The sequence below is a fragment of the Camelus bactrianus genome, chromosome 19, assembly GCF_048773025.1.
Source record: "Camelus bactrianus isolate YW-2024 breed Bactrian camel chromosome 19, ASM4877302v1, whole genome shotgun sequence".
Lineage (NCBI taxonomy): Eukaryota > Metazoa > Chordata > Mammalia > Artiodactyla > Camelidae > Camelus > Camelus bactrianus.
In genome coordinates this window covers 10,079,926-10,099,893 of record NC_133557.1, presented here as the reverse complement: position 1 = coordinate 10,099,893, position 19,968 = coordinate 10,079,926, and the positions used below count along the sequence as shown (strand labels likewise).

The following is a 19,968-nucleotide window of genomic DNA, read 5'->3' as shown; positions in this document are numbered from 1 at the left end:
AGACGAGCCTCTCACAGCCTGCGCACGAGTCAGCATCTCTGTGGGGTCATTTCCCAGCGCTGTTCCCTGGATGGCTTTCATTCATGTGAAGTACGTCCTAGGTAAATCTAGGTCGATTAGCAAAATGCTGAACAAATTGGGAGAAGCAGATTTGGGGCTTAAAAAACAAGGTGACTTCAGTTTGACTGGAGTGGAAAAGACGGGCCAGCTTGGACAGGAGGCAGGTAGTTGAGAGAGTCAGATAGTCAGAATCACAACAGCAACCAGTGACTGGGTGTCCCCATTTTACACATGAGAAAGCTGAGGCTTTGCAGTGACCCAGGCACAGGGGAGCAAAGACTGTAGCACAAGACCTGGAACACACACCCACTCACACACGTGGGCAGAAAGAAGGTGGAACAGCACATTCACCAGCACATCCAAGCAGAGCCTTTCCAAGAACCCTTTCCCACGCACACGCACCCCCAGTCACACGTGATCCCCCTCTCTTGCATTCTTTCTCACACGCTCCCCAGCGCAGATGCTGCCTCATAAGTGTTCTCAAAAGCACACACTCTTAAACACACCAAGATAGATCCAGACGCGTAAGTACGAGTTCACAACCACCAGGTGGAAACACAGCTGCACAGTCCCAGCCATGGTTTCCACGCCCTCACTTACCCACGCCCTTGCACAAACCCCAGACTCACACAGCTTCTCACAAGAACACGCACACACATACAGTTGCACAGAGAACCTCTCAAGCAGAAAGGTGCCCCCTCCCCACAACTCCACACCTTGGCAGCTGGTTATCCAGCCTTGGCCCAGGGTGTCTCTGCTTCCCCCCACCATCTGTGACCTGAGTATCTCATGTGCCTTCACCTTTCCTCCCAACTCTGGGGCCCCATTTGGACCCTGGGGTAGCCTGAGAAGGGGGTGGGCACCCAGCTCTTGGCAGCAAGAGTAGGGGAGTGCCTGCCTGCAGGGGACAGGCACGTGGAGAGGCTCTGAATGCAGAGCCTTCTCTGGGTCCCCTCTGCACCCTGCCCCCTGGCTGGTCCCAGAAGGCCACTGGCTGGGCCCCTCCACCGCTTGGAGGAGGGCAGGGTGCAGAGGGGAGGAAGGGCCCATCACAGACCCCAGCAGGCCTCATCCGCCTTGCAGGGGTCTGCCTTCACATGCAGATGGCCTGTTTGTCTCACCTGGTCTGCTTTAAAATGACAAAGAGGTTGGATGCTGTCTGGGTATTAGATGAGAGGACACCTGACCCAGATGAGAAGGGGATAGATAGTTAACTGTGGAAACTACATATAGATGTCAAGAGTTTTCACCGTAGATGTGATTTGTGTTAAAAAAAAAAAAAGAAAGAAAGAAAGAAAAAAAATCTGAGCTCTATGTTAAGCTGTTAACAGCAGTAATCTCTGGGTGGCAGGAATATGTGGTTTTATGTTCCCATTTTTAAACACGTATTCTAATTTTCTACAAGGCATGGATGCAACTTCAGGATAATAAAAAGTTTTTATAAATGAATATTTAATAACATGAAAAAATGACAAGGGGGTGGTGGCCTCATGTGAGCTCAGGGGTGGGGAAGGCTGTTGATTGCCATGTGGGCTGGCCCCTTCTCTGAGCCTTCATTTCCTCATCTGTGTGATGGGGACTCACCACATGCAGAATGCAGGCACTTGGGATGGTGCCTGACACACACTAAATGCTCAGTAATGGTAGCTGCTGTTCCTCCGTGACGGTTTCTGTTCACATTGCCCAGGACATACTGGACACCTCCTGGTGCTGCAGGGATGGGGTGCACGAGTCCCCTGGGCTGGCGCACGTGCAGGTCACACGTGTCTGGGTCTGCCTGTGCACATACATGTGCCTTGAGCAAACATAAATTGTGTACATTGCACGAGGCGCACTGGGCTCCCATGGAGGCATCAGGCACACATACAACTGCCTGCAAACATGATCGCAGGCCCATCACTCAGAGAACACCACGCTGGGCTGGGGGAAGTGCTCTTTCAATCAGTGCTCTGCCCCACCAAGCTCCCCTGCTTCCCTTCAACTCAGAGCTGCTGGGAATTTAGGCTTTTTCCTAGCAATGTACTTGATACAGGGCGCCTTCAGGGATCTTAGGACATTCTTAAGGGTGGGGTTGAGTAACCTCTGAGGAAGAGGAAATTGGTAAATAGAGTTGGGACACCTGGGTTCATGGCCCTGCCAAGCTGCTGAGGGACATCTGGATGACCGTGACCGTGGGCCTCTTTGAGTTCTGTCTCTCTTGTTCATCCACCCCCATGGCCCTTGCTCTTTTATCTATCAGGACATTGCCATCTCTGGCCTAGAGCCCCATCCCTAGCTTCCTGGCCTTCCCTATTTCTAATGCTTAGAAAGGACTATGTCACCTCCTGCTCAGAATCCTTCCTTGGCTCCAGGATAAAACTAAGCTCCTTGTCCTGGCCTTGTGGGATCTGCTCACCTTTCCTTATTTCTCACTCTTTTTCACTCTGCTGACCTCTTCTCTCTATTCCGACTGGGATTCCCCTCCTGGAAATAGTATAGATGGCTAAATGAGTTTCCTTTCCTCATTCCTCTGTATTTAGTTTGGAGTCCAACAAATCTGTGTTCAAATCTCATCATTACCATTTCCTAGCTCTTTATGATCATGGGCACAGACTCTTTCTGAGTTTTAGATGTCTTCTTTGCCAGATGGAGATAGTAGTTAATGTTTCTTTCTGCTAGGGCTGGGTTTATTCTTATTTTCAATTATATATATATTTTTTAAAACTCAAAATTAAAAAAAATACAAAGTATACAAAAGATTACATGTACAGTAAAATTTTCCTAAGTCACCCAGGTCCTTTGTATCTTTCTTGCACTCAACTTTACCCAAATAGTATCTCTTTTTTACACATCTTGTAGACTCTTCCATAAATATCGTCTATTGAGGACCTGGTGTATGTGCTTTCTGTGAATTATTTCACTTAATCCTCAGGGACACCCATAAGATAGATGAGGAAACTGAGGCTCGAAGATGAGCAGCCGCTTGCCTGAAGCCACAAGGTTGGTAAGCAGTGGACCCAAGATAATGTGTGTCCATTTATGAAGTACTTACTGTGTGTTAGGTCCCTAGGATTGTCCCACACTTGGGACAGTCAACAGTCATTCACCAAATACGGAGTGTCACTCTTAGGTCCCTGGGCCAGGTGCTAGGTTTCAAAAGTGGGGAGGGAAACAAAAGCTCAGCTCTTCCTTCAGTTATATCTCAGTGGAGACGGCCCGTCCCTGTCGCCCAATTTTCCGGGTAAGAAAACCCAGGAACAGAAGGGAAAAAAACTGCCCCAAGGCCACACAGTGATAAGAGCTGGGATAAACAGCACCATTTCACTGGTGGGTAAACTGGGACACAGAGAAGGGAAGCGACATGCCCCAAAAAAAACCCCGCTAGTAGGTGGCAGAGCCCGGATTCCAAAGCTCTCACCATCTCGGCCTTCCCCGCGCCCGGCCCCTCCCCTAAGGGGGCGTGCCCATACAGCCCCGCCTTTCTGGCAGGCCCCGCGGCCGTTTCCTGCCTGCGTCGCTGGGCGGGCGGCCGGCCCATCTGGCGGCCCCCACGGGGCGGCGTGGGGAGGCGGCCCAGACTCGCTGGAGCCAGGCGCCGGCCCGGGCCCCCCTGCCCGCCTGGAGAGCCCAGGTGTGGCCACGGCGGGGGTGGGGGTGGTGCCTTCCTTCCCGCTCGGCCCTTCCTGACGCACCCGGGCAGGATGCTGCCTCCTCCCAGCCTCCGCCTCCCACTACCCGGCCTGGAACGTGGAGGGAGGGAATCCTAGCGGTGGGAGAGCTGGGTGAGCGGGGAGCAGCAGGCCCCGCCTCTGGTCTCCACACCTTGGGAGACCCCCTCCAAGTTTTGCCATTTTTTTGTCTGGGGGTTGGGGGGCTTGGTTTTCCCATTTGTGCAAGAACAGAACTCTGACCTGGATCTCACAGGCTCTGGCCTTGCCGCTCAGGGACCCCCCCAGACAAGATTGTGGGAGGCACCTCTCTTGCCTGAGAGCTTGACTTGGCATTATCCATTTATCATTCACTTGACATTATCCATTTATTTGGCGATTTCAAGTCTGTCTCCCTGATCACAATGTCAGCTGAGAACCAGCGGTTGACGTGTGTTCCCTGCTATGCCCCAGGGCTTGACTGGTCCCCAACTCATACCTGGTGCTGGAGCCTCGAAAGGGCATCTCAAGGCTTTACTCTGCAAAGCTGGAGCCAGCTGGGGCGAGGGAAGGTCTTTCCCATTTCACAGCTAAGGAAGCAGGACAGAACGGGTAGGCCTGCCCCAGTCACCTTTTGGCAGCCAGCACTGCTGTCAGACGCCGACCCTCCTCTCTGACACTGCCCCAAGACAGGGACACGGAATCCAGTATCCTGATTCATGTCAAACAGCACCTGTGGTGAACTTCATGGTTCTTGGATGCCAGGCACCATGGGTTCAAATCTCCCCAGGGCACTGTCTGTCTGCTTCAATTTCCTTTATCTGTAAAAATGATGGTACCTACCTCACAGGGTTGTTATGATTACACAAGTATTTCTAAAATACATAGCATAATGCTAGGCACATGTCAAATACAAATGAAAGCGTGTACTGGAGCTCTCAGCAGGGCTGGCCTTCCTCTTCCCCCTACAGTGGCTCCCTCTCACCTACTATAGTCAAGGGAGACTGGGGCCACAGGGAGGGACACCTAACAAATCAGGGGCAGAACTTGGGGTTTTGGAGCAGTTTCCCAAGAATCCACTCCCACCCTGGGGTGAGGCTGGCAATAGGCCCACCCAAGGCCCTGCCCAGCCACCCACCCCTGCCTCTCCGGCGTGCAGGCCCAATCCGTGCCCGGCCTGGTGCCATTTTTCCATGGGACTCTGGCTGTGGCGGTTCACATCTGGAGTCTAGACTCGGAGGCTCTGCGGGCCGGGCCTACCGCCCGGGCTGGGCCACCGCTGCCCGCTGTTTGCTCAGCTGAAGCTGGTTAATTGGAATTAGAGTGGCCTCTGCGGTGCCGGCTGGTCGGGCGGGCCCTGGACGGCCGCTGCCGAGGTCTGTGGAACATCTGGCCGGGCCAGGACGGTCATTAGGTGGCAGGCGCCCGGCGCCACTGCCACCTCAGCCTCCGCCGGGGGCTGGCGGTGACTCAATGAGGCCTTTGTGGGCTCTGGGCCGCAGAACCAACCGCGCTGTGTGCCTGGGCTGCCTGCCCCATCTGCCGCCCTCAGAGAGGCCTTGTTCCAGGACCACACGGTCTCCCCTCTGGAGGTGGCTAGAGTCAGCAGAGATCTGAGAAGCCCCTGAAAGGGACCCCCTTGGCTAGGAGAAGCTTTTGAGATTTCCAACCCTTCCTTCCATTTCCCTGAAATCCAAGGCCCAGAGAAGCTGGATAACTCGCTCAAAGCTGGATAACTCGCTCAAGCATACCAGGCAGTGACTCAGACCCAGGGCTCTGCAGAGGAGTAGCTGAGTCCTTAGGAACTCCGGATTCAATTCAGATTGCTCAATGTCAAATCCATGTCTACGCGCAGGCTGCCTCAATTCTCTCATTTGCACAAGGGAGCTAATATGAGCACCCGCACAGCCCAACAGCATGAGAATTGAATGAAATCCCATATTGAAGTGCTTGATACCTAGTGAGACTCTTACAGTGATACTTCCCATTCTCTGCTCCTACTTGTCCTTTAGCTGCCTCCATACTGTCTGAAGGCCACTGTCATTTTCAGCCTTTAAACCTGGAGCTTGTACAAGGGAGAGCTCTGGGCTGGGTGTTGAAGGCCTGAAGTCTCAGGCCAGAGGCCACCCACTCCCACCTCAGTTTCTCCACCCAGTGACTCCACATCAGGTAGGCAGATGAGGGATGTGCCCACGCCTCACCTGGTCCACTGGGGGTTCTCCTGCAGGCTAGGGCTGCTGTATTCAGCAAATCTTTGGAGAAACCTGGAGCTGGATCTCCAGCTCTTGGGCCTGGATGGCCTCTCAGAAGCACTGGGCCCAATCCCCCCTACCCCAGCCTTTCCAGGGACCCTGGGAGTAGCTCCTAGAATCAGGATCTTTCTGGCTCTGTGGTAGTCATTTTGGAAAAAACCCTGAGAATGGGCAGAATGGGAACAGTGGGGCCTCCATCTCCAGTCCAAGGGGTCTCCAGCTGAAGCCATATGGACATCAGGACCAGGGAAACTGGCTCCTGCCAGCGGGGGAATAAAATCCAAACTTCCCTAGGGCCCATGAGGCCCTGCCCCTTGCCCTGGCTTTACAGATACTGGTCCCCTTGCTGAATTGAGTCAGTCTTTTGGTACCATGGCCGCCCCCTACTCCTGACCTTTCCCCTAGTAAGTGAGGCATCCAGCACCTGTCTAACACCCTCACTGCCCCCAAGTATTGGGGGGGGAACATGGTGAGGGAAATTGGATGGCTGGGGAGAGGGCCATGGGCCCCCTCTGCTGGCCAGAGGGCATCCTTGGGGTGCTGAGCTGGCATACTGGCAAGGGACCGGGTGGACATCCGGGACAGAGGGGCCCACAGGTCAGGGTCTCAACTCGGGCTGTGACAGTCCCCAGTTCCCAGGGAAGGGCTTACAGGAAAGCCTTTAGGTGGGAGGGTGACAGCTAGTAAACCTACTGCAAGATACTGGGTGAGAAACTTCCAGAAGTGCAGCAGCCTGCCCAGGCAATGGGATGAGTTTTTAATGTGAGGCAAAGTCAGTCCACAATACAAAAGTCTAAAAATCAGACCCACTTTTCCCACTGGCACCTGGGTGGGTGGGGACAATGGGGGGCTTCCTTTGCTAGAAGGGATGGGGAGGAGCAGAGAGGCCAGAGTAAGGGGAGAGGGAACCAGGCCCCAGAGGCCCCCGCTGGGGGGGACCCTGCTGCCCCTGCCCCTCTCCTGGAGCTGCCAGCCTCCGTGGCAGGACCCTCTGCCTGCGGCCTGTGCTGGGCGCCCCCATCCCCGCCTGCGCGGTCCACCCTCAGAGGGTCAGGCAGCAGCCGTGTCATTTCTCCTTCTTCTCCAGCCCCTTTGATGCTGAGGCCTCTGTTCCCTCTTTGGATTCTGTCACTGCTGCTGGATCCTTAGGGTTTGACTCCTCATAACTGATCAGAAAACAAAACAAAACAACACAACCACACTTAGAGGAAGGAAGAGCAGAATCTTTGTGTCCCCCTCCCCACCATCACAGGAAAACCTCTGCGCACACACATCCTCAACCCAGCGCCTTCCAGCACTTGGGCCGGCCCCGTTGTGCACCCTCCTCAGACAAGCTGCTCCCTCTGCCCTCTCAGTGCCTGGTAGTGCCAAGGGGTGGCAAGGACAGTGGCAAATGGAGGAGAGATTGGGTTTGGGCGGACCAACTTTAAGCTTCTGGAACCTTCCCCTGGAGAGTGGGGGAAAAAGAGGCAGCCGGATGAGGCTATGGGAGATGGGCTGCCACCCAGGGCACAAGCCCTGGGGGGTGTTGCTCTAGTGGCAAGTGGCGAGGTGCCACTCTCAAAGGCAGACACTCTGACTTGGCTCTTACTATGGGCTTATTGAGCAAGTGAGTTCATGCTAAGGACAATACCCACATCTCCTCACCAGATCAACTCTGTGAGGCAGGTATGTGCCCACCTACAGATGAACAAAGAGAGGCTCCGAAAGACGACAGTGACTCGTCCAGGTGTACAGAGAGTGGGAACAGCACCTACCACCGCACGACCAGGGCTGCTGACGCCCACTCTCTCCTGTGAGCCCCTGAGGGCTGGTGAGGACACCGAGGTTCCGGAGCCCTGCGCCCCCACCCCACGGCTGGGGGCCTGCCTGGTGCTGGTGGAGGAGCGCCTCGTGCCGCCTGCCCCCGCAATGCTCCCTGCCCCGTACGCTGGAGCTGGGGTGTCTGCCCTACCTTGGGCCCCGGGGCAGTGGGGGAAGTGGGCAGGTGGGCACCCGCTGGGCATTACATGGCGCTGGGATTCTGCGGGCGCCGGCGGCGAGGGCCAGCTAGCTTCTGCTGCATGGAGTCCGCCAGGCTGGCTGGGGAGCCCGAGACTGTGGGGAAGTGGGTGAGCCTCGGGGTATGAGGCAGGATTTCCGCCGAGGACTCGTAGCTGTGTGAGAGACAGAGAGACAGAAAAGAGAGATGGAGAGGAAAAGACTAAGGGAGGACAGACTTGTCTTCCCAGGAGCAGGGAGCAGGACTGGGTCTTACTTTTATCTATTTCTGCACTTGCAAACTCTGTGGAAAGAAGTCAGTGTTACTTACAGAATAAAAAAGAAAAGATGCACCTAGCCTTGGGGGCGCTCTGCAGCTGCGCAGAGAAACAAGCCTACCCTTCGTGTGCACGTGCTGCTGTGGAGGCAGCTCTGAGATGCACCGTCATGTGAAAAATCAAGATGCAGAATGCTCCGAGAACGCCACCAACTGTGCAAGATGTGTGTACGCATGTGCTTTTAGGTGTAGAGATACCTCTTGAGTGTCGAGTGACAGAGACACTGTCCCTGGGTGGCTGGGGCATGAGGGGGTTGTCCCTGTGGAATTTTGAACCATGTGAATGTGTTACCTATTTTTAAAGAAGTAAATGATTAAAAAAAGGGGAGCGCCAATAAAGCCAAAAATAAAATCAAGAATAAGGTGGAGAATTAGGGAGAAAGAGGGACAGAAAGAGGTCAGAGCATTCACTTTTTTGCCTCAACCTAAGGACCTCCTGGTGGGTGGGGGGCAGAAAGGTGGGGCAGAGTGCCTGTGTGGGTGAACATTTAGAGAAACCAAGCACCAAACGGGTGAAGGAGGCACTCTTTGTCCTGGCTGGGGGCTGAGACTGGATGCGAGCAGAGGGGGAGGGTCGGTACTGAGCTCTGGGATCAGATTGGGTCCCACCCCTGCCCCCAAAGCTCTCCAAGATCTGCCCCCAAGTTCACCCCCAGCCTTGCCTCAGAGACCACAGGGCGCTGCCAGGCCAGGAGATATGGGCGGGCAAGCCGGGAGCCTGGGGCTTCTAGGCAGGGCAGGGAGGGCAGAGGCAGGTACGGGGGAGGGGTGAGTCACAGGTTCCCCTGAAGGCAGCCAGGTGCACAAAAGGCTCTGGCAGGAGCTCGAGGGACAACGTGGAGGCCAGGCAGGTGGAGCGGGCAGAAGGCCCCCAAGTGGGCAGCATCAGTTGCAGCTGGCAGCTATTTCTGGGTCCCTGGCAGGTGGGGCTGGTGCTGCCGGGGAGCAGACACCTGTCCGAATCATGCACGCCTTGGGGTCTGGGTGCGGCTGTGCACGGGTGTGGCAGGTGTGCACATGGCCATGGAGAAGGGTATGTGTGGGAATGACATGGAGAGAAACCAGCTTGCTGGGGGTTCCAGCCACAGAAGTGGTGGTACAGGGACTGACTCTTGACTTCTTATCTGGGGCATTTCCATCACACGAGGGTCCCCTCTATTACCCACGTGTGAACGCTGAGGCCAGGGGAGGGAAAGGACATGCCTGATATCCCATGGCAGCTGAGTCAGGATGGGAACCCAGGGCTCCTCACAGTGGGGCAGCTGAGGGGAGGGGGGATCTACACCAGCCAGTCCCGTCTCAAGACTCAGCTGGCATCTGGGTGTGACGGCTGCCTCAAGAGCCCCAAGGCCTTGTGCTGCCCTGGCTCCCAGCCCACAGAAAGGTTCTGCTGGTGCCGCAGGCCTGGCACCCACGTGCTGGTGGAAAGGGCGGGGGGCGGGGCTGGCGGTGGGAAGACATGTACAGGCAGCCCCGGCAGGCTCCACTCATTGTCGCAGGTGCACCTGTGCCGTGCAAAGGTCTGCCCCCGTCCCCTCTTACCTGAACATCTCCGTCACTTCTCCCTTGGCCAGTGCCACCAGGATAGGAAAGCCGATGCAGGCAGGAACCAAGTACAGGAGGGCAGGCTGTGAGAGGACAAGGCTGGTAAGGCAGTGCTGGGCAGGACACCCACTCAGGTCCCTGCCCACCACCCCACCCCGCTCCCAGGTGTGCCTGAGTTCAAGATGCAAGTCAGTGGCTGGGCCCAAACCCGGGGCTCCCGACTCCTAGACTAGGGCTGTTCCTCCCTGGGAGGGAATGCAAGAAACCCAAAGCGACTCAAGTGTGCAGGGCTTTAAGGGTGCTCCGGTGTCCGGCTGACAGCATCCTAATCGTCCCCAACATCAGATTTAAACATGCAGCCTCCTGGGTTGGTCCTATCCCCAGAGACCCTGCTCCCTAGGTCTGCGGCTGGAAGTTTGCATGTTTAACAAATGCTCCAGGAGACGCTGTTATAATGACGATGATTATGACAGCATAGCTTCTAGGTACAGGGCACTTGCTGTGGCCTGGACTGAGGTCACCCAGCTGGTCACTGGCTCCACCAGGATTCATGCCCAGCTGGTCTGGGCCCAGAGCCTATGAGGAGACTCCTGGTGAAGCTGGGTTTGGAGAACGGGACAACTACAGTAAGAGGCTCTGTTCATGTACTGTGTGCACTGAACTCAGGCCTCGGAGGCCTAGGTGGCAAACTGGGGACTGAACTTGGGCCTTCCAGACTCTACAGCCATCCTTTTTCTTGCAGCATCTGAAAGCTGGACGTCACTCTGCTGTTCAACCTTCTATGGCCCCCAATGCTCCTGGTATTGTGATCCCTGCTTCCTACGCCAACCTCACCTGCCCTGCCCTATTCTGGCCACACTGGTCCAATTTTGGTCTTGTCACCTCCAGCCACAGGACCTCTGCACATGCTGTTTTTGGGATGTTCCTCCTCCCTGTGCCTAGTTTCCTCCTCCTCCAGACCTCGGCTCTGCTGTTACTTCTGTGCGGACGCCTTCACTTGCATGGACCAGGCCCCCTGCTGCACGCTCTCGGGGCCCCCTGCAGTCCTTCCCAGCATTCTTCGGCAGTTTGGAAGGGAACATCTATGTGCCATTACAGCCTGGAGTTTCTCTTCTGCTAGGCTGTCAGCTCCGTGAGAGCAAGCTCCACAGCTGTCTGGTTCACTGCTGGATTCCCGGTGCTCAGAAGAGGGCCTGGTATTTACAGGCCTCCTCACAGGTGCTCACAAAATTAAGCCCTGTGCCAGAGAGGACTAGGGCGAGGGTGAGAGGCTCTCATTCCTAAGGCAAAGCCAGCACCTGGCTGAGAACAGGGCTCCCCAGTGCCCTGAGCCTGAGCCGAGCCATGGTGGGCTGTGAACCACACCACTTCATATATATTCTCCTTGTACCCAGTGACACGCTAAGCATTTGGATCTGAGTTTTACCAATGATGCTACTGAGACTCAGACAGGTGGAAATGACTTGCCTGAGGTCACACAGGGTGTGTAAGTGGCTGAGTTGGGTTTGAACCCGGGCAGCCAAGCTTCTCCTGCTGCATCAGTTCTTCACTATAAAATAGGCTTTGGGTCAAGAGCGACAGAAATCACAATGACAAAGGTCTATACAAGACTTGTGAGAGGCAGCCGAAGCAGCACTCAGAGGAAGATTTATAACTGAAGGTGCATTTATTAGAAAGACCTGAAACAAACAATATAAACTTTCAAATCAGGAAGCCAGAAAAAGAATAAACACCCCAAAAGTAGGTAAAAAAAACAATGCAGGCAAAAGCAAAAATTAATGAAGTAAAAATGAAGTAAACAAACTTATTAAAACTTCATTTCTGAAAAGTAGATCTCCTTATACCCATTTTTACAGAGGAAGAAACTGAGGATCAAAAAAGGAAAAAGGATCTGCCCTAAATCACACAGTGGGTCAGGATGTGGACCCAGGTTCCTCTGTCTCTAAGTCTAGTGTATTTTCTTCACCAAGACCAGACTGGCCAAAATAGAGGGCTTCCTGGGAGGAGGGTAGGCGGATGTTTGGCCCCACCAAGGGCTTAAATCCTCACTTAAGAGCTGGCACCAACTGAGGGGCTCCTCTGGGAAGTGAGTTTGCCAGTATCAGAGGGATACGAGCCTGTTCTCTGATTTCCTCTCAAGGCACCATGGATCTCTCCAAAGAAAGTGCTAAGGAGAGGCTGGGATGGACAGTTCGGGGCAGTGAGCTAGGGGTCAGGACTCCTGGCTCTCCATCCTGCCTTGGCTTTGCTGTGTGACCACAGATAAGCCACTTTCCTCTCTGGGCTTCCCACTCCTGCTGTACGATGAGGACACCTGATCACCATTAAGGGCCCTTCTAGGAGGCTGCTAGTTCCCTGGTTCGCAGTGGGTTTTTGATAGAGGCCAAATGGGTTGAAGACCACACAGGTAGACCTGACCCCTACCTAGGGAATTGCTGGTGCTGGAGCTGCCTATGTCTTGGAGAGGAAGAGCGACCTCAAAGAACAGGCTCCCCTGGTGTCCCAATTCCCTTCCCAAGAAAGATTTTCAGGGAGATGAGCATGTGGATGACTGGGGAGAACGGCTGGGCTGCTACTGGCGAGTAGCACAGGCCTGGGGCCGGAAGTCCAGGGCTCCAGCCAGGGCCCAACTTGACCTGCTGTGTAACCTGGGGAAGGCGCCTTTTCTCTCTGGGTTACAGCTTCCCCACAGAGAGGGCCACCTCTCCCACCTCTGCCCAGAGCCTGTGTGAAAGCTACCTTCTCTGAGTCTAGCTCAGGGAGAAGGCAAGCCTGCCACCTGGTGGCCACAAGGGGAACAGCTCTGGGCTTGGACCCGGATGGGGCTGACAGCTGGAGACCTCCAAGAGGCCCCCCAATCACTCTCTGTGCCCTCCTTGCCCAGTGCATGCCCCTCTCAGCTTGCACAGCTCCTGATGCCACTTAGAGCAGAGGTGAATGAGAGGTACTTCCCTACTGGTTCTTGGCTTCTCTAACTATGGGCCAGGGGACCCTGGACCTTCTATAAGATACTAGTATAAACTTCAAAGATACAGACTGTAGATGTGAAAATATCAAAGGACTAAATGTGTTAATGAGCAAAAGGGTTTAGCACAGTGTCTGGCACAGAGTAACTGGTCAACAGCTCTTATGATTAATTCAAAGGTGGCTCCTCTGTGGCCAGCGGTCTGGGGAGGGGGAAAGAGAAGGGGAGGAGGGGAGGGTGGAGAAGGATCAGCAGTGCTAACTGGGCCTGGCCTGGCTCAGAGCACTTTACTTGTATTAACTAATTTCATCCTCAGACAACTCCAGGGTGGCTACTATTATTTATGCTCATTCTCTGTTTTCAGGAATTGATAATGGAGTCTGGATTTACAGCAGGGCTCCCTGAGCCTCCACCCATACCGCCTTTTCGTGGCTGGGGGTTCAGAGCCTGGGCTTGGTCTCCACGTGGCACAGGCTTGAATCCTGGCTCCTCAGCATACTTGCCCTGTAGCCCCTGACCTCCAGCTCCCTCATCTGTTCACAGGACTCTCATGAAGTACCAAGCAGAGCCTGGCGCACGGGACATGCTCTTATTTCCAGCAGAGAGCAATCGTACCCACTCTCTCTCCCCTCCCTGGCTCACTCCGTGGCATCTCAGTTCCCATCTTGGCAGAAGGAGGCAGAGCCTGGCCCACCCAGGGAGGGAGTGAGGGGGTCCCCGACACCCCATCACTCATCTGGTGGCTGGACAACAGGCTGAGATATCCCCCACCCACCCCAATCCCGTTCTTCTGTCCACCCCCACCACCGAAGCGGAGAAGTCACAGACTCTTTCTAGCCACATCACAGCTGAGGCCACCCATGAGATGTGGGCAAGAATCTGCTGAGAGGATCCTGAGCAAGGGTCTGCCTTCCTGGTGAAGGCGGCAGGCATGGCTGGGATCCCTCTTCCTCCTTCTCGTCAGTAATGTGCACGTGCTGCCTGAGGCGGTGGCAGTCATCTCGCAACAACTGGGGGGAAAGGCCAAGAGCATCGCAGACCTGCCTGCTTTGCCACCACTCTATTGCTCATATGTGTGACAAGTCAGTCCCCGTCACCTGCAGTGCAAGCTTCCCGACATGCTGAGTACAGTCCTGCTCACCTGGGCGTGCTTGAAGATGTGCATGATAAAGATGGTCAGGCCCAGGCCGAAGATGTAGGCTGCAAAGCTGGTGTAGAAGTAGGTGTGGGTGTTCTTCTTCAAGCTTCAGGGACGGCGTTGGGGAGGAAGAGGAGGAGGGTTAGACAGAGGCACAGGTACGGCAAAATCCCTGCTGAGGAGAGGAGCCAGGGAAGCCCTGGGGGCTGTCCGGGGAGGCTGGGAGCTCTGGGCTGGAGGCTTGGAGGTGGGCGTGCACTCTGGTACTGCCCCAGCTAAGTGTGACTTGCCTTCTCCCAGCCTCTGTTTACTCAACTGCAAAATGGGAAAACCACGAGCCATCCCCCTGGTGGCTGAATATCAAATGCTATAACCTAGATCACTGGCTGTGAGGCTTAGGCCAGCATAAATATCACCTGGAAAGCATGCTAAAAAAAAATACAGAGTTCTAGGTCCAGTCCCCAGGGAGGCTGATGTAACAGGTCTGGGGATCTGCATTTTGAATCTGATATAGGTGGGTCATGCTTTGAGGATCACTGATATAGAAACTGTAAAGCTAAATTATTTCTTCTAAGTGCAGTAGATCTAAAAGTTCAGTAGCTCCCTGTAAATACTAAATGGATGCTGACCACGTGGATAAAATGCCAGTGGCTTTCTGGGCATGAAGATTCATCCAAGTTCAGCTTCAGAAGAGCTGACCCACAGGCAATCTGGCACTGCCATCACCTGACTTTGCTTTTCAACGCCAGCTCAGGACCTCTGCGTGTGCCCGCAACGTTTGTACTCCTGACCCCCTTCCCTCCTGGCTCTGGCTGCTTCTGAGCCTGGAGCTGCAACTACACTGACAGTTGTCCTGCTGGAGAGCTGGGAGAACAACAGACTCCCTTCGGGAATGGTGCACAGATTCTGGGACCAGCTCTGAAGGGCATGCTTATCCTGCGAGTCCAGGCCAGCAATGAGATTCTTCTTCTGAGGGTGCTGGCAGCTGAATCTATGTCTCCAGCAAACGGCCTGGACACTCTCGAGGGATTCACTCTGTGTCACCTCTGAACAGCCAAGAGCAGAGCAGCTGGCACAGATGTGCTTTTGCATACAAATAGGCCAAGTCCCTTCCGAAGGTTGTCAGTAAGCCCATGTGCTCACAAGGTCTGGAGGGCTGGTACCCTAATAACCCAGATCTATGTGAGTAGGGAAAAGTTTCACGTGCAAACTGGATTTCAGGCACCGAGTTTCTCACTACCACTGTCGACATCATTCCTGTTTTTGCAACTACTGGGCACAAGGAGATTATGAAATGTTCAGAAACCACCCTGAAATTAAGCACACAGAGCAAGCCCTCCACTGGGAGGCCTGGGCGCCACCTGCTGGCGGCAAGCCCAGTTGCTCAGCTCTGTTAACATGATACTACCTTTTCTGTTTTAAGTGGTGGCTCAAGTTGGCCCCCCTCCCTCTCCCTTGTGCTCACTTTCTACAATGAACTGAAAAAAGTCTGAGTAAGCAGAGGGTGGGGAACAGCTGGAGCAGCTGGGACATGGTGACCTGACCCAAGCTGATAAAAAACGATAATGATGACGCCTGCGCCTGCAGCTGGATTTCCCTGAGAGCTGCTGAGGTCAGCCTGTGCTCAGCACTCCCTCGGTCAGCCTGAGGTAGCAGCTTCTGTTTACCACTAACTCCAGGATGAGAAATCAAGCTCAGAAAGGTCACTTCACTTGCCAAGGTCACACAGTGAGAAAAAGCACCATGGTACCACCAGGACCTTCTGGGTTTAAATCTCTTGGCCTGTGACTCATATATAAATGTATGTATTTTTAAAGCCACAGGCTCTTTGAACACTTAGAACCTCAAAATGAAAAACACAAATAAAATCTGAACTGTCCTGGCCACTGTGGGGATGGAGGGTCTGGTCCCCCAGGTTACCTCCTTTGGGCTCCTGCAAACTCAAGAACCCCAGAGAACCTCCTTGCTCAGGGAAGGCCCCTTGCTCCTGGAAGCTGAGGGTTAGGGCTCCTACGTAGCTCACCTGATGTCAAAACGCAGCAGCAAGGCGATGAAGATTCCTGCGGGGAGAAAGCCAGGGTTAGACGGTGGTGGAAGTAGGGTCGTGAACCAACACGCAACTGCATCCCCAGCCTCAGTCCTGAGTCCCCAGTTCTCAGTCATGGAGCAATCATCGGGACCAAGGGTGTGGCTAATGATACCAACTGCCAGCAGAAATCCTGTTTCTCTACCATCAGGCCACCTGGAAAAATGAGAAGGTCCCTGGGACCACACTGACCTGGCACCTCCCAGCACCACAGCATGTCCCACTGGACCCATCCACTCAAACATTTATCGAGTGCCTAAGTACTAGGCACTCCAGGCAATACAGGGGGAAGCAAACCCACTGCTCTCAGAGCCCAGCCCCAGGGGTGAGGGGTAGGCATGCTGATCGAATATTAACAAAAATCAACATTAAGACTGTAACTGTGAAAGGGTACTTCCTGTGTCACGGGAAGGTCTATCAGGGGACGAGACTCAGGTTGGGGGGAGGTAGGGAGGAAGGAGGGCTTCTGTGACAAAGTGACACTTGCCAGGGATATGGAACAGCACGTGCAAAGGTCCTGAGGAAAGAGGGCTCAGGAGGTATGGCAGGGGTCAAGAAGCCAGTAGCTTGCAGCCCAGAGGAGGAGATGCTGGGAATGGACCAGTCATATAGGGCCCCATGGGTACGAGAGGAGTTGGGTCTTCATCCTGGGAGTAAAGGGACACACTGGAAGAGGTCTAAGTGGGTGAATAACCTAAACAGATTCTGAAAAAGACCCCCGTGGTGGCTGCTTGGTTGGAGGGAGAAAGAGGAGGGGCAAGCCCATCATTAGGAGGCCTTGTAGCAGCTCGGGAGGGGATGGTTAACTCTGTCCACCCGCTGTGCTCTTCTTTGCACTCTGAAACCCAGCCTGGACACCCTAGAAGCCTGAGTCCTCATGACATAGCCAGCCAGTCCAGCCTCTGTATGCTCCACAAACATCACATCCATCTGTGCGTCTGTCTCCCTGACTTTGGCTCAGAGCAAGGGCTGAATGTCGTTGAAAACAGGCTCCCAGGAACCAAAACATTCCGTGCCGATCAGAAGCACTGACTGGTAACATGATTAATTTCAATCACAAAAATGAGTTAGCCCTCACTGAAGACTGTGAGGGAGCTGGTGGGTGGAGAGCAGATGAAAGTGGCATTTCTGGAAACAGGGCTGGGAACTCAGTGCCCCCTGGTGACTGAATTCTACAACTGCTCCTCACCTAATTCAGGGTCAGAGCTCCCAAGAGCTTTCACTTGTCATAATCCACCTGGGCCTCAAAATGACACAACCCATTCTTCCTTGAGAGGGTGCAGTAACTCCCCGATTGTGACTGCCGAGAGACTCAGACACAGGCAGGAATGTGCACACATACAGGGACGTCCCGAGCAGGCCTCAAGCCCAGAACTACGGCCAACACTGGGGAGTCTGCGGGGACCTGTGACAGATCCCACCCCGCAGGGAGAGCCGAGTGCTTCTGGGACTCTGTTTCTTCAGTGTGATGGGGCTGCCTCCTGGGGAAGCAGGTCTCCCCGTGAACGGTGGGAACACTGGGGCTCCAGACCACACCCCCACGGCCCCAAGGCCTGAGGCAAGTCTCTTTGAACTTCAGTTTTCCCATCAGTAAAAAGGAAATGCCCTCTACCTCGGCAGCTGCCAGGAGGAGCAAAGACAATGTATAAAAAACACTGAGCACGGGGCAAACAACAGGTGCTTGAGAAATGAGAGCTCTGTGATGATCACGTTATTGTTACTATTGTCGCAGAGCAGTTCTGACAGTCTGAACTTTACTGCAGTCAGACAGACCTGGGCTGCGTCCTGGCCCTGGTGCTTCCTAGTGTGTGAATTCATGCGAGCCCCCTCACTTCTGAGCCCAGCTTCCTCACCAGTAAAGGAGAGAGGCTCTGCTTCTCCACCATCCTTTACACAAAAGGAGAGTACCACAACAGAAGTGCCTGTAGACCCCACGTTGCTAGAAGAACTGTTACTTCCTACACTGGAAAATAAGCTGGCTTTTAATTTGTAACCAACTTTCTTCCTTTAAGTAAGTACCAGGGTTGCCCGACTGTGAGCCTCTGCAGCCAGGGGAGTAAGTCATGCCCTTCGGATGTTCACTGCCCCTGTCACCAGGCCCAGATCTTGCGGACACAGCATTCAAGCCTGAGCCACTTCAGCCGCCCTGAGAGGAGGCTCAGCTTTGCTCATAGTCTCCTCACTGGTAGTTTGGGCTGCTGGTGCCCCGAAGGTGTGGCAAGGCCCCCATGGACATATGCCAATGCTCAGGACTGCACACAGGGGCACCTGTGCCCATATTCACGGGTACGCTATCACCCAAATGCAGATAATGGGCTCAAAGGCCAGCTCATGCAGACGAGTAGATGCATGCCACCTGTCCCTCTGCCAAGGCTGCAGACACAGCAGCCCACAGCCACAGCGCCCGTGTCCACAAACACAGCGCACGTTCTCCCTGGAGCCCTGCCGGCACTGGGGTGGGGAGGACCAAAGGGACTGTGGCAGTCCTAGCACATCTGTGTTCCCTGCAAACATGTGGAAGGGGTGTGTGCACGTGTAGGTGTGTGAGAGGGTCAGCTTCCTTCAAGACTGTCACGGAATGTGCTTTTTCGAGTGTATTTCAGTCTGTCATATACATTTACTTCTGCAGTCCGTGAATGACATCTGATCACCCAGCCAGAAGCTCCGTGAGGGCAGTCTTGCTCACCACCGTCCCTCCAGTGCCTGCTCAGGGTGGGGCACAGGGCTGGCACTCTACGATGTGTGCTGAGGTGGACCCCTTCACCAAACCCCAGGCTGACCAGGGGTGGGGGCTGGGACGCCCCCAGCCAAACCTTTTCTCTTTCCCTTTCCCGGCGGCAAGGCTGTGTTCCAGTCTTCTTCCAGGGACTCCCCTGCCACCCCTTGCACTGCGGCCCCCACTCTGGCCCCGTTACCTGGGATGACGATATCCCCGAGTCCCAGCATGGCGAAGTTGTCTGCTTCCAGGCCCTTCTCCAGCAGATCCTGGGGAAACACCACTGCAGGGGGAGGCAGGGATGCGAGCAGTTGGCGGGAGCCCAGGGCACTCTGACTCAGCCCTCCCCCTCTGTTGTACAGAACTTACACACTTTGCATTTCTGGGTGGGGGATGGGAAGGGGGAGGTGACAGGATGCTGATGGGCTGAAGGGTTACACCTCCATCTGGAATCACAGCTGGCTGGAGCAGGGAAGGACCTAGGATAGTTGAGGCCCAAGGTTTGATGCCTTTATTGAGCTGTAACTCACATACCATTCAATTTCAATGCCCTTTTAGAGCTACAGAGCCCTTTGGTTAAATGGGATTGACCCTGAAGCACAGTATATAAGAAATGAAAGAGCTGACATCTAGTAGGCTTTCTTTTTTTTTTCTTTTTAACATTTTTTATTGATTTATAATCATTTTACAATGTTGTATCAAATCTAGTAGGCTTTCCATCTCACTGCAGCAGGGGCATGGCCAGAAGGGCCCTTGTCCTGAGGCAGGGGGAGCTCGGGCTATTGGCTCTTTCTGCATCTGCTGAGGGAGAAAAGGCCACAGACCTACAAATTCCTTGTTTAAAGCCCCTTACTAAGAAATCCTGCTGCTGACCGGCTTGTCTGGATAAATACAGACTGAGAGACATGCCTCCCTCTGCGTCCAGTTAGGGCAAGAGGTGGCTGTAACCAGATTTCATCCACAGGGCCTTGGAGCCTGAGAGAAGTCATGTGGGGGCTTCAGGGTCAGATTTTGTGGGTCTGAATCCTGGCTATGCTGTGTGACCTTGCACAGGCTACTTAACTGCCCTGTGCCTTAGTTTTCTCACCTGTGAAACAGGTGTAACAACTGGGTATAACTGAACTGACCGCACAGGGTTGTGGTGAGGGCTGGGTGATCTGCACACATTGTTAACCACTGCTTTGTGCCTTCTTTACTAACCCAGTCCTGATTTTGTAAAGGGCAGCCTTCCCAGGTGCTGAATCAAGTGTGGCATAAGGCCAA

General features: G+C 54.3%; 1 protein-coding gene across 4 annotated transcripts in view; it reads right to left on the bottom strand.

The window, feature by feature from the left end:
* Positions 1–6,662: 6,662 nt before the first annotated feature.
* HM13 (histocompatibility minor 13) overlaps positions 6,663–19,968 on the bottom strand; it is a 36,344-nt gene continuing 23,038 nt past the window's right edge. For 2 of the 4 annotated variants that reach the window (XM_010960904.3, XM_045521072.2), the window contains 6 exons: positions 18,905–18,988; positions 15,927–15,963; positions 13,907–14,009; positions 9,798–9,883; positions 7,948–8,094; positions 6,663–7,104 (listed from right to left, as the gene is read on the bottom strand). In XM_010960904.3, the coding sequence (XP_010959206.1) occupies positions 7,005–7,104; positions 7,948–8,094; positions 9,798–9,883; positions 13,907–14,009; positions 15,927–15,963; positions 18,905–18,988 (557 nt within the window). In that variant the 3' untranslated portion in view covers positions 6,663–7,004. Of the gene's footprint in view, positions 7,105–7,892; positions 8,095–9,797; positions 9,884–13,906; positions 14,010–15,926; positions 15,964–18,904; positions 18,989–19,968 lie in introns of all 4 variants that reach the window. The other 2 variants (XR_835709.3, XM_010960903.3) reach the window with 2 other exon arrangements.